The sequence below is a fragment of the Etheostoma cragini genome, chromosome 20 (assembly GCF_013103735.1).
Source record: "Etheostoma cragini isolate CJK2018 chromosome 20, CSU_Ecrag_1.0, whole genome shotgun sequence".
Classification (NCBI taxonomy): Eukaryota; Metazoa; Chordata; class Actinopteri; order Perciformes; family Percidae; genus Etheostoma; species Etheostoma cragini.
Window position 1 is genome coordinate 11,758,697 of NC_048426.1, and position 12,003 is coordinate 11,770,699.

General features: G+C 41.2%; 3 protein-coding genes across 5 annotated transcripts in view; 1 reads left to right on the top strand and 2 right to left on the bottom strand.

Annotated features, from left to right (window-relative positions):
* Window positions 1-250: 250 nt before the first annotated feature.
* dcdc2b (doublecortin domain containing 2B) lies at window positions 251-7,482 on the bottom strand. 3 transcript variants are annotated; one of them, XM_034859094.1, is made up of 15 exons: window positions 7,084-7,482; window positions 6,575-6,858; window positions 6,431-6,482; window positions 4,999-5,069; window positions 4,191-4,322; window positions 3,939-4,073; window positions 3,739-3,778; window positions 3,544-3,609; window positions 3,213-3,381; window positions 2,977-3,086; window positions 2,753-2,818; window positions 1,459-1,527; window positions 1,237-1,293; window positions 1,050-1,131; window positions 251-931 (listed from the first exon to the last, which is right to left on the bottom strand). In XM_034859094.1, the coding sequence occupies exons 2-15, from the start codon at window positions 6,856-6,858 to the stop codon at window positions 783-785; spliced, it is 1,482 nt and encodes a 493-aa protein (XP_034714985.1). In that variant the 5' UTR covers window positions 7,084-7,482; the 3' UTR covers window positions 251-782. The 3 variants fall into 3 exon arrangements, with proteins under 3 accessions (XP_034714985.1, XP_034714986.1, XP_034714984.1); XM_034859095.1 differs by having other exon boundaries at window positions 1,054-1,131; window positions 6,575-7,482; XM_034859093.1 differs by having other exon boundaries at window positions 6,575-7,482.
* Window positions 7,483-7,989: 507 nt separating this feature from the next.
* Window positions 7,990-10,602, bottom strand: iqcc (IQ motif containing C). The gene is made up of 5 exons (XM_034859102.1): window positions 10,349-10,602; window positions 9,956-10,099; window positions 9,540-9,873; window positions 8,756-8,877; window positions 7,990-8,167 (listed from the first exon to the last, which is right to left on the bottom strand). The coding sequence occupies exons 1-5, from the start codon at window positions 10,388-10,390 to the stop codon at window positions 8,132-8,134; spliced, it is 678 nt and encodes a 225-aa protein (XP_034714993.1). The 5' UTR covers window positions 10,391-10,602; the 3' UTR covers window positions 7,990-8,131.
* Window positions 10,603-10,784: 182 nt separating this feature from the next.
* fancm (FA complementation group M) overlaps window positions 10,785-12,003 on the top strand; it is a 39,569-nt gene continuing 38,350 nt past the window's right edge. The window contains exons 1-2 of the mRNA XM_034859092.1: window positions 10,785-11,493; window positions 11,579-11,751. Coding sequence (XP_034714983.1) covers window positions 10,785-11,493; window positions 11,579-11,751 — 882 coding nt within the window. The remainder of the gene's footprint in view (window positions 11,494-11,578; window positions 11,752-12,003) is intronic.

Consider the following 12,003-nt stretch of genomic DNA (forward strand, 5'->3'; position numbering starts at 1 on the left):
AGAGCAGGAGGTGGTGCAGGTTGGCACAGGTTGTTTTTGCTGCCGTTTGTGGAGCCTGGCCTGTGTTTTTTTTTTACAGCGTGTTCTGGGGACAGACAGCTCGCAGATAGTGTGGAGAGGTTTGCTGTATGTGACAAAAATGTTGCGGCCTAAAAAACACGTGATATTGCTTTGAGCATCTTTGATACTGGGTTATGTCATTGTATGCTCTGTAAACATGTACAACTTTAAGAAATAACAGTAATGTACATAGTGATGTATAGTTTTATTGCCCCAGTATTTAATTGACACAAAACACTGTGCAGACTGTCCAACCTGTGTGGCTGATATTTTATTAATAAATCGTTAACACAACAAAACACAACTGTTTGTGTCATGATCTCTGATCAGATTTTCGCAAAACAAAAATACATTTAGGCTTAAAATGACCCAAAATATTGTTTCTTATGTACTGTACATATTGTATATGGAATAAATTGCATCTACACATTATCTGCATCAGAATTATTTCTGTAAAACAGGTTAGGGCACCTGATCATGAACAGCTGTACAACACACAAACGCTAACTTTGAAATTATAATGTCAGAAAAGATTTGTTTTATCTTACTATATTGCCGAAAATTATAGACCTTATGATAGTGTGTCCATCTCCAGTAGTGTTTTGTTTAAGCATTGACACTTACGTTTTTCTAAAAAAAACAGCAATAACTGATGTTGCTCTGCTCATCACCACAGTTAAAGTACTACCAATTGAATTAAAGATTCATTTAGCCACATTCGGTCATTGCAGATCAGTGGCTGGGTCATCTGCTCTGATGATGATGTGACGTGATGATGATGATGTGAAGAAGTGTCTGCGCTCGCCATTCACCAGTCCTGCTGGTGATGGTTCTGTTCTACTGTAATTGACTGGGCATCCTGTTGGCTTTCCTGTTAGAGTAATTTATTAAAACATTGTAAAAGAAAGAGCAGTCAAGCCCACATTGTAAATTGAGCCTGGTTGTGGCGATGCCAATAAGAGCTGTCATGCACTGTGAGGTGGGTAAACTTGCCTTTTCTTTTTTGTTCTTTCCCTGAGAGGTGACTGATGAAGGCCTTGATTTTGGAGCTGTCTGCTTCAGCTCAGGCTCCTTTTGAAAGGAGAGACAGATTGAATAATGACTAAATGTTTCTGTCTATGTACTGCTGAATGTAAGCATGTGTGTGTGTGTATGTGTGTGTTTGAGTGTTGCTACCAGTATTTTAGCTGCATACTCCTCTGTTTGTTCGACATCTTGTTCATATGACAGACGCTGTTACAGGAAAAAAAAACATAATATTCTGAACCCAATACATACACATATATCTATAACATAATATATATCTCATATTCTGAACCCATAAAAAAGAAAAATGAACCTTTTTATATTATGACACATTCACTATGACTAATACTTTGTAACCACCCACTACTATACCTGCTCATCATGTTTGTGTGGGTGTTCCATCCTATCGTGCTGCTCACTTTCTATAGTTTGTGCGTGTCTCTAGAGAAAAAACAAAAACAGATTTATGAGTGAATATATCAAAAGTGTCACATATTCATCACTCATATTTTAACTGTCGACTGTGTAGACTTTTATTAGGCAAGGGCACCATAATGCCTGAATACATTAATTCATTTCTCATCCAGGTCATCATGGATCGCTTTTTTTATTTTTTATTATACCCTCAATTCCTGTCCACCAGAGGTGGGCCAGCAAGGCCTTCTCTGCTTGCCAAGAGATGGCCAGAAAATTATGTTTTTATAATTCTATATATATTAGACAACACTTTACAGTCATGATGCATGAACCCTAACAATACCCATAACTTCTTATGACAAAAAACAAATTACACTTATTAAAAAAGCATTCTTTCATAACCTTTTATGACTTGTTTATAATGTTTTATGACTTGTACTCACTGTTAAAACTTCAAATAAAGTGTAACCATATATTATTATTATACTAATTTCTAAACTATATACTGTATATTTATTAATTTCGTTTGCATTTAACAAAGTCCGTTCCCGTGAGTCTTTAAACGTAGTATTATTTCTACTGCTTTTCCCTCGGTTGCGCGGCTTCCAGTACATTTCGTACATTAGTGTTTTTATCCATTCTAATTTCCTCCCTGTGAAAAATCTGCCCTAAGGCCTTGAGAATTTTGAGTGAATCCCTCTGTTGTTTAAGAAAGTAGGAACTGTGTGTGTGTGTGTGTGTGTGTGTGTGTGTGTGTGTGTGTGGGCCCAGCAGCTTGGCTGGAATTTGTGGGGAATCCTATTGATTGCTGATTGTGTTATATGTGTTTTTAATTGGTGGTCATCGTATGAATACATGTCACCGGTTGGGTGTTAGTTTTTGTTTCCTTGGTAATTACTTTAACTTGGACTATATTTGAAGATGCAGCATCATGTCACACTGCGGGAAAGTGATTGCTTCTGTCACTGTGTATCCATGTATCTGCAATAGTGTATTGAAATTCTCTAGGTGTTAAACACTTAATTCCTAGTTTCATGGTGAGGTTATTCGGGGGTGGTTTAACTGCAGTAGGATAGTACCAAAGGCCCAGGTGTAAAATACATTGCCTGCCACTGCTGTCCACTGTGTAGAAATATTCCCCTGTTCTGTTTTTCGGAGTGAATGACAGTCAAGGACGCTGGCTTTCCTCATTTCTTAGATAAGAACAGATTCACAGGGAACATGAAACGATTGTTTAATTTATGCCTACCTGTGTGTTGTGCAGGGGATTGTTTTGGTTGCATAGTTCTTCATCCTCCACTATTTCTGCAACTCTCTTAAGATAGAAAATGAGAGACGGATATAGCTTACCTCCGCTTGAAATATATATTTCGAGCAATTAATTAACCTCCTTTATTGATTATTTTAGTTATTATACATGTAACATGTACCATGTGTTTCCGAAGGCTGAAAGCACACTGGGTAAAAGCTTACCTGGTCCACGGGAAGCTCTGTAGCTGTGTTTTCATCCTCGTGCACATCCTCTGCCCCTCGTACCTCCTCTCTTCTCTTCCGTGCTGCTCTTTTGAACACACTGGGCTGAACTGTAATACACAGAAAGGATTAAGATGCTGCTGCTGCTGCTGCTCTGATGATTGATGCAAAATGCAGTATACTTATTGTGAATGGGAAGACGTTAGATGAGTCATATGAAGCTTGTGGATCCTAACCAGATCCGTTGCTGAGCGGCGGTCTTGGCTGTCCTCTATTGTTGCGGATCTTGACCGGCCTGGCGAAGAACGCAGAGGTCTCGTCTGCTTCCTCTCTCCGGCTCCTCTGCTGTGCGGCTGGTGGAGCTGCAGCTTCATCTCCTGTCGACTTTACCCTCCGCCCATCTGACTGAAATATTATTATATTCATTCATAGACAATAAAAATACCCTCTGCACACATTGTCCCACTAGTGTATTGCATGTGTTTAGGCAGAATACACTAAACAAATTAACAGTCTATTTATAGCTCTTGTGGTGTGAATGCAAGACAGTGGAGGATTGTTTCTTACCTCTGGGGAGTTGAGGAGGGCTGAGTCACTGTACTGGTCTTCTGGACCTCTTCCTGCCTTCCTGTTCTAAAAGAAACACACAATACACATACAAGACAGCTGTCACTTACAATGGACATGTTGCAAATGAACTGTAGGCTACCATCTGACTGTATGAAAGTAAGTGGAATAAACCCCAGTGTTAACTGAAGGTACCTCATTTCTCCTTAACAGCCTTCTTTTGCCTGGGTAATATCTACAAAATAAAGAGAACCTCTGTAATGTAAAAATATATATAAAAGTGCACAGTATTTTATTTCTCAGCTGCTGTCTGACAATCCCTATTTTATTTTAGAGCAGCAGAACAGATAAACACATCTTTACAAACATTAACATAGGACCTTGCATAACAATACCTCTCGGTAGCTTTTGAAACTAATAGCTCCACATATGGAAGTTTCTTGAACCTCTCGGTTCCCACGGCAACATAGCACTGGCCGGTCTCCAACTCCACGGCTGAGGACACAGTCGCGCCTTCCAGAGAACACAACCTGATAAAGTACAGGGATTAGGGGAGGTATTTACCAGATTTCACCTCCGCTATTTGTATTCCAGGGAGTGTATATGTGTATATGTATATGTGTATATAGTGTATGTGTGTCACTGACCTGCGCACAGCTCCGGTTCTTAAGCTGACCTTCTCTGTGACCAGACTCAGGATCTGCTCCAGGTCCTGCCGCATGCTCCGAGGAAGGATGAATCGGAATGGTGGACACAGGAGATCCCCATTACGGAAAACGCTAAGGAGGATAGTTTGACTCAAATTTGTTTCTTTGAAAAACTGCTCTCTATAGTTCAGCCAAAGCTTTGAAACTTCAGCAGTCTGAATTAGAAAAATCAAGAGGGTATCTTCCAAATTTCCACTCTTCTTATTGCAAAAGTCACTCTTTTTGTTTCCCTGGATTAGTAAACACTTCAATCTGATGTTGTGGCACCTAATGAAAGGTCAGACAAACATTGACCAACGGTATTACAAGTCATCCTGAATGTGTGTACCAAAATGTCCTACAGACCCATCCAACAGTTATATTACATTCAAAACCACCGAGGTTTACCCAGTCTAACCAGTCCCACCAAAATGTGAGCCAATTGATCTAGATGCTGTGATGTTTCACAGAATATGTAAAATCTTTAAACCTGCTGGAGGTATTAACCTTAAAAAATCTTATCCTCACATACAGGAAATGTAGTGCTGTATAGTCATGGTTTCAGAGAATATTAAGTTCAGTAAGGTGTTTTTGTTGTTCAGGTAATTGCTGAAGATGCAAGCTTTAAATGTCTCACCTGGGACCCGCACTCTAACACCTTCAAACACAACCACCACTACAAAGACCAAAGAACAAATACTCATCCTGAGTAAGGGTGTGTGTGTCTGTGTATGTGTGTGTTTGTTTGTATGTAGTTTGTCCAACTCACTGTATAATGCAAGGTACAGGTATAAACTTCCTCCACTTTGCTGAAACGTTTGGCCTCTGGGTTACTTTGGCCTGTAGAAGACATTCAGAAAACCAGATGCACGGTACTGCAAAACATGGTGATATTGTCATTTTCTCAGCGATATTGAAAATCAGTTTTAAGTCATTCTAAGTCTTGCGAATCAATCACACTGCACAGCCATCACAGAAAAATCAGTTATCCTGAATGTGTAATGAGTGACTAACTATTCTGCTCATGTCAGCTCAAGTGCTGTAGCCAAGAAAACAGACGTCATTCCAAATCTTCACAGTCTGATCTGAGGGCTCTTCACAAAGCCCATGTCTTCCCATATCAATGAAATCTGGAGCCAATATCCGTGTCTGATCTGATAACGCTGGACTAAATCAATCAACTCAGAACAAACCAGACATTGATAATGCTCTCTTATTGTTTTTACTTTGAAGTGGCGGGCGTTTAATGCGTTTCCAGTGTTTCTGTGCAGAAAGGAAATGTTGGGCGTGAATATGGGAATTAGGCCTGTCCAGACATGCACCTAGCCCTGATTATAATGCGTGGCAGCACAACTCTTTGTTTCACAAGCGGGAGCAAACACAACTCTCATAGGGACACGCTTCCGGCATTGCTCCACAGCAACCACAACACAGGCATGTAACACTTTAAAACCAAGGAACCCTGCTTTCCAAATGGCTGACACCCAAGGCACACACAATTACTCTCCGCTCCTTTTATGTTATTCAGAAAGTAACACCGACTGAGAGCACACTGCGTCTGAAAAACCAAACGGTCATTCCAGCCAGCTGGTCAGAAAACAAAGACAGTACTTGTCAGCATGAGTGGTTCTGTCTGGGTCTACTTGTTTGAAATCAATTTAGTGTGAATGTTAAGAGAGACCCTGTTTGAATAATACTACCATTATCATCACTGTGCCCTTGAAACAAGCTAAAGAGAAAAGAGTTCAGATTCATTCAGAGAATTTTCTTGATGAAAATGAATATAATCTCTGACAATATCCAGCTGCAGTTACTGAATCTAATGTCACACAAGACCCTTTAAAAGGCTCCCCGCATGGTCTGAGTGACTGGTTGATGGACAGCACAATCATTAGCTCATTGTTTCCAGTAATTTACATGACAGCCAGTGACATCAATGGGAAGGTTAGCACAAAGGGTGACTCTAATCTAACTAACACAACGCTAACACAACATGTATAGGCAAATATCAGCTTGTCTCGTAATGGAAAGCCCTGCAGTCGTTTTCATATTTGATTTGGCAGGCGTTCTAATGGATCAAGTTGATGAGTAGCAGTGCGGCCGAGTAGTACATTCCTCCTGGTTAGTCTGGGATTAATCAATGATGGACTGTGCAGTTGGCCGTAAAAGCAAGCCGTCCACATGACAAAATGAAAGCCTACCTGGGTTTCTTCACGGGCAGCAGGCTGCTTTTTCAATCTTGCGGTCACGTAACTATACATGAAAAACAACAGATATGATGAAGAAAAGTCTTCCAACAATCTCCTTTCCAAACACCCAAAAGTATTCAGTCAAGATTCACTCACTCCAGTTTTTTGAACCTTTCAAAGCCAGCAGCGACATACTGGGCTCCTGTCTGAAGATCCTGGAGGTCTGTGACCCTGTGGCCCTGTCTGGGGGTGTACAGAGTCCTGACAGCAAGCGGAGCACCGATGCTCTGGGTCACTTCAGTCAGAAAGGCCTCCATGGTGGCCACATGTCGCTGGTTGACCACGAACCTCCGTCCACTGTAGAAGGGGTCCCCGTTCTTGTACACCACCACATTCTTCACTGGAGGCAGGAGAGTCGTGGCTGCGGTGCTGGCAGCCATCTGAGCCAGTTGTTGTTGTCAGAGTCCACAGACACGTTTAAAAAGAAGAAGTTGTTTTTGAGCCCACAGACACCACAGAATTCTCTCTACATACGTACAATTCCACTCAGAATAACATTAACTAACCATCTTCATACACCAGACACATTCACATACCCCATTCTTTGGGTCACCCATTAATCCAAACAGATATCACATGATCTATGATCCATACAAGTCACTCACAAGCCTGCTGGAAGATTAAGAATTGAAGTCAAAGGTGAAAATCAGTCTCTTGTGTTGTTGTGGTCCGTCTGGACTCCCACTCACCACGTTCTGCTCTCTATCCCCCTAACACACACACATTCACACACTACTCGACTGATGGCCGTAAGTATTTCCTGGTTGCTATGGCAACGTGGCCAGCAATGACTGGCTTTGTGGGCCAAACCATCGGCAGCAACCACAACAAAAGAGACGGACAGAGGAGGAGAGAGTGGGTAGGTCGCTTTGTTGTAAGCTGAGTCAATAAGATAACCTCTACACTAAGTTGTATTTTCCCAAAACAATAATAAATATATCATGCATATTCATTTGGGTTAAGTTATCATGCATATTAGCATTACCCAGGAAGTGCAAACATGATAAAACCACTACTGACATTTCCCAGAAGTGATCTTTTAAACACAATTTTAGTCAAATAATAAAAAATAAAAACATTTTAAGAGCAGGACAGCCATTTTGCTGGCATTGTATTTATAAGTTCTAGCCTTTACAAGCTTTTCCCTGTGGGTGCTCTTTAATAACAAGTATATCAAAAGACAAAAGTGGCTTATTTGATACAGTAGGGGATACAGTATCTGCAGGACCAACTTCTCATGTGATGAGTGTGAGCTCATTTATTGTAAACCAAGTGGGAAATTCGAGCTTTTACGAGTCACAACAAACTTGTTTAGAGCCAAGAATTCCCCTGAATGAACCGTCTTCCTACACAACAGTAACTACCTGTCGCTCTCACAATTTATGGCACCAATATCAGTGAAACCACTGCAGTGGCAACAGCAGAAAGAAGAAAAAAAATACAATTTATTCTTTTTTTTTTATTTGCAAATAACATACACAATGTACAGGATTTATTAAACACATAAAAAATACCAAGGAATGCAATTTATTTACAGTGTCTATGTACAAAAATAATAGCTTAAAAAAATGCCACTTTAATGAGTTGAGTTAATTGATAGCAAACAGGCCTTCAGTCATACATTATCAAGTCCAGTTCAGATTACTTCTGCAGTCAGGATACGCTCAGACTATCCTTCAGTGACAAGTACTGTAGAGAAGAAGAAAGAAGGAAAAAAACTAATTTAAAGTAAATCTTTGCCAAGTTATACATTGGGTGAGCTGGGTTTACAATAAGTGTTCTTTGTGCACGTTACTCCATATCTTTGCACCTTTTCGTCTTCTGGAGCTGCAGAGTGTGTGATGCAGGATGTAAGTTAACTAGTTAATAGATAAATCAAGGGATTCAGTTTTTACACAGAACAAAAGGTTGAAGGAAGCCAATTATGCTAAGAATGTATTACAGATGTATGCCCCCAGTACACAGACCGGATTGTAGAAGGAAAAAACAGACTGAATCATGTACATACTGCAGCTACAGTATCCGTGCTGCGTCACAGCCTGCTGGAAATCCTTGACATTGTATTCAGTAAGTAGCTACTGATACTGCAAATACACTGTGGTTATCGTTCAGGTAAGAATACTTTTTCTTACTTTTTTTTTTCTAGAACTGATGCTTCCTGGATTCTATGTACTGACTTATTTCGGAGGTCCCTTAATACAATTTGTCTTGCAGCAGAGCCTGACTTTGCAGAATAAATGCAGGGAAACACTACATTTCCCCCTGTCTTCATCTTACCTTTTTCCTGCTGCCAATGGCCTGTTGGAGCCAGACCAGCTCCATGGTCAGGGTGTTTCTATGGAGACGCAAGGCCTTTGGGGTACAGGGCACCTCCTGAGCCAAGCAGTACTGCCGGGGGCCTGAAGGAGGGATGGCAAATTCAAAAGGACTGATAAGGCATCTAAAAAGTCAATACACAAATACACAAAAGTCAATACGAATTTTCTGTTTTCTTTCATCTTCTCTTTTTGTGTTTTTAAAAGTGAAAATGTGCTGAGGTAAATGAACTTGTATGCAATGCTACTGCTCCCATTAAGACAACTTTCCGGAAGATAAAACAATGGAAGTAGATCACTGTCTCAAATAATTAAAACAAGTAATAATGTCAACCTTATGGCAGTTCTGAATCTATTTTAAGAAAATCAAGGCCTATACTCCATCAACTAATTGTCTTTTTTAAATGGATATTGTTTGCAATGATTACACAAGGTTAATGCTCGGACAATCAATCGATTCATTCATTATTTTAAATGTCACAAATGCAGATAATCAATTAATAATTGAAGTAATTTATCAAGTAAGATGCCAAAACATTTGCTCCAATTCTGCTTTACAGGTATATATTTGGAACAATGTATATTCAAGAAACAAAACAAAACCATTAAAAAACAAAAAGAAGCCCCAAATAAGATGCAACCTTGTTATAAATGAAAAATGATATAGAGTATGGAGACACACATAAATGACCTAATTTCCTTAACAATGAATGGGAAACTACTATGGTTATGTGCACATCTCTCACCTTTGTGAGAGTGACCATAATTCATGTCCAGCTCCAAACTGCTCCAGACGGTGGTGGAGTCTCCATCGTTCTCCCCCACAGTGCTCTCTTTCTGTCCCTCTTCATCCCCTCTAACATTGCTGCTGTGGAAATAGTCATTAGAAATAGAGGCCTGTCCTTTGGATTGTGTTTCATCTCTCTCTGCTTCTATCTTCTCCAGCAGGACCCGATGACCTCCTCTCTCCTCTGATAAGGATGCTGATGATGGTGATGGTCTCAGGGGGCTGGCACAGACATGTAGTCCCGGATTTGACCCTTTGCTGGCAGAGCTGCTGGCTCGCAGAAATGGGCCGTCCTGAAAATGCATGAGCAAAGGCATGAGAAAAGCACCACTTATCTAATTAACTCACAATCTCACAACACTTCCAGTTACTTACAGTGTATGAGAAGTGGGGAATGGGGATGACCGTCTCTCTCCACTCTACGTGGGCTAAGCCTCCATCAATCTCTTTCACGATGTCCTCAAAGTCTTCTCGCGCACGACGGACTTCGTTTCTCACCAAGTATCCACGTGCAGATGCCTAGCGAAGAGATGAGAGTTACAGTATCAGTAAACGGTGGCTGGTAGCCCTCAATGACTAGCTAGCTAACTTACGTCAACAATAACAACAATGGCTATTTTAGCAGCCCTATTACAGAGTCAGCAAAATCAGCTAAACAGCCCGAACTTGCAAAAAACACCAACTTGAATTACTGCCGCTATAAAGACGCTTGGTGTTTTAGCTACAGCTTAAAAATAGCTAGCTAGGCTAATTAAATAACGTCATTACCTGAAAACAGGTGAGTATCTTGTCCCATTTGCTTCTATCCATTGCTATGGTAACATGGATCTATCGGAGAGCGGGAGGTGATTTACTCATAGGATGAACTCAAACTTTTTGATTTTGTTCCGGTGTCACACTAAACGAATAAAAGCCTCCTCGTTAAATGTCACTTACGTTAGGCAGTTACGTGTCTAGGTTTTCCGGTTTAGCTCTTAGCTTGAGATACTGCCGTCGATACAATACAGGGCAATGTTTTTTGCTTTACAATTGAAACTGTTTTTAAACGACTTAAATGATTGGAGTAAAACTATCGTTACGTGTGTGTTGTTATATTTTGGTAAAACGTGGGCGGAAGTGACCCTGTGTTGTATACCCGGTATTCAGTTTGCAATGTTGCTGTTCGTCACATGACATTTTTTCTTAAAGTTTTCCGACACAACTAATGAAAATGAGTAGTGGTTCAAATCAGAGGACGTTGTTCCAGACTTGGGGTGGACCCGTCCCTCAAAACAAAGTTGTTCAACCGAACAAAGAGGACAAGAAAGCCGCTGGACGGCGCCGAACAAACCAAAGCAACCCTGCGCAGGCAACTACAACACAACCTCCTCAAAGTCGCCTATGGGCTCAAATAGGTCAGGGTTCCGCTGCCTCCACAGTGAACCCGGTGAGGACAGAGGACCCTAAACCGGCGTATGAAGATCAAGATGACGACGATGATCTGATGTTGGTCGCTGTTTATGAAGCCGAAAAGAGCCTACACCATGGCGATGCAAACTATCTTCAGTATGACAATCCTGTAGAAACAGAGAGCACCGGCCTCTCTCCCATCCCGTCAGGTGGGCAAACATACCCAGACTTCCCTGGCTTTGACAGCTCAGCAGCTCAGGTGTGGATTTACCCCACCCACTATCCCATCCGGGAGTACCAGCTGAAGATATCAGAAGCTGCTCTGTTTCAGAACACACTAGTGTGTCTTCCCACTGGTCTGGGAAAGACCTTTATAGCCTCTGTGGTTATGTACAACTTCTACCGCTGGTATCCATCAGGGAAGATTGTCTTTATGGCCCCCACCAAACCTCTGGTGGCACAGCAGATTGAGGCCTGTTATAAAGTGATGGGGATCCCACAGGCACACATGGCTGAGCTGACAGGTAACAATCATGACATAAAAAAACATAAACACCCATCTTTCTTCTGTTAGCCTTTATTAACAAGAGTCCGTCTCCTTATCCGCAGGCACAACAGCAGCAAAGCATAGACAGGTGGTGTGGAGGACCAAGCGCGTCTTCTTCCTCACCCCTCAGGTCATGGTGAATGATCTGTCGAGAGAAACCTGTCCTGCCCAGCAGGTCAAGTGTGTGGTGATCGATGAAGCCCACAAGGCGCTGGGCAACCATGCCTACAGTCAGGTAGACAAACTTGTCACTAATGATTACAGCTCGTGGTTCAATTCAGTTACATGTCGCTGCTGACTATATTTTCAGGTTATATTTTACTTTCCAAGTTCAATTCTGCTTGTAAACCTTCAATAACGTGATTTTAAAGTCATAATCCAACAAAAATAGATATCCTCACAAAGTAACACTCACTCTTAAAATGGGGTTGTAAAGAAGTCTGTTGCACATAAAGGGGTCTGTGTGTCTTGACAGTAGTATGAAACT

Excerpts from the sequence above, each read along its gene's own strand:
- dcdc2b (XM_034859094.1), bottom strand. The coding sequence starts at position 6,858 with ATGGCTGCCAGCACCGCAGCCACGACTCTCCTGCCTCCAGTGAAGAAT. Across the intron at positions 4,323-4,998 it reads CCTGTACCTTGCATTATACA|CGTTTTCCGTAATGGGGATC; the intron begins GTGAGTTGGACA and ends TATCCTCCTTAG. Across the intron at positions 3,610-3,738 it reads GGCTGTTAAGGAGAAATGAG|AACAGGAAGGCAGGAAGAGG; the intron begins GTACCTTCAGTT and ends TGTTTCTTTTAG.
- iqcc (XM_034859102.1), bottom strand. The coding sequence starts at position 10,390 with ATGGATAGAAGCAAATGGGACAAGATACTCACCTGTTTTCAG. Across the intron at positions 10,100-10,348 it reads AGATACTCACCTGTTTTCAG|GCATCTGCACGTGGATACTT; the intron begins GTAATGACGTTA and ends TCTCTTCGCTAG. Across the intron at positions 9,874-9,955 it reads TTCCCCACTTCTCATACACT|GACGGCCCATTTCTGCGAGC; the intron begins GTAAGTAACTGG and ends ATGCATTTTCAG.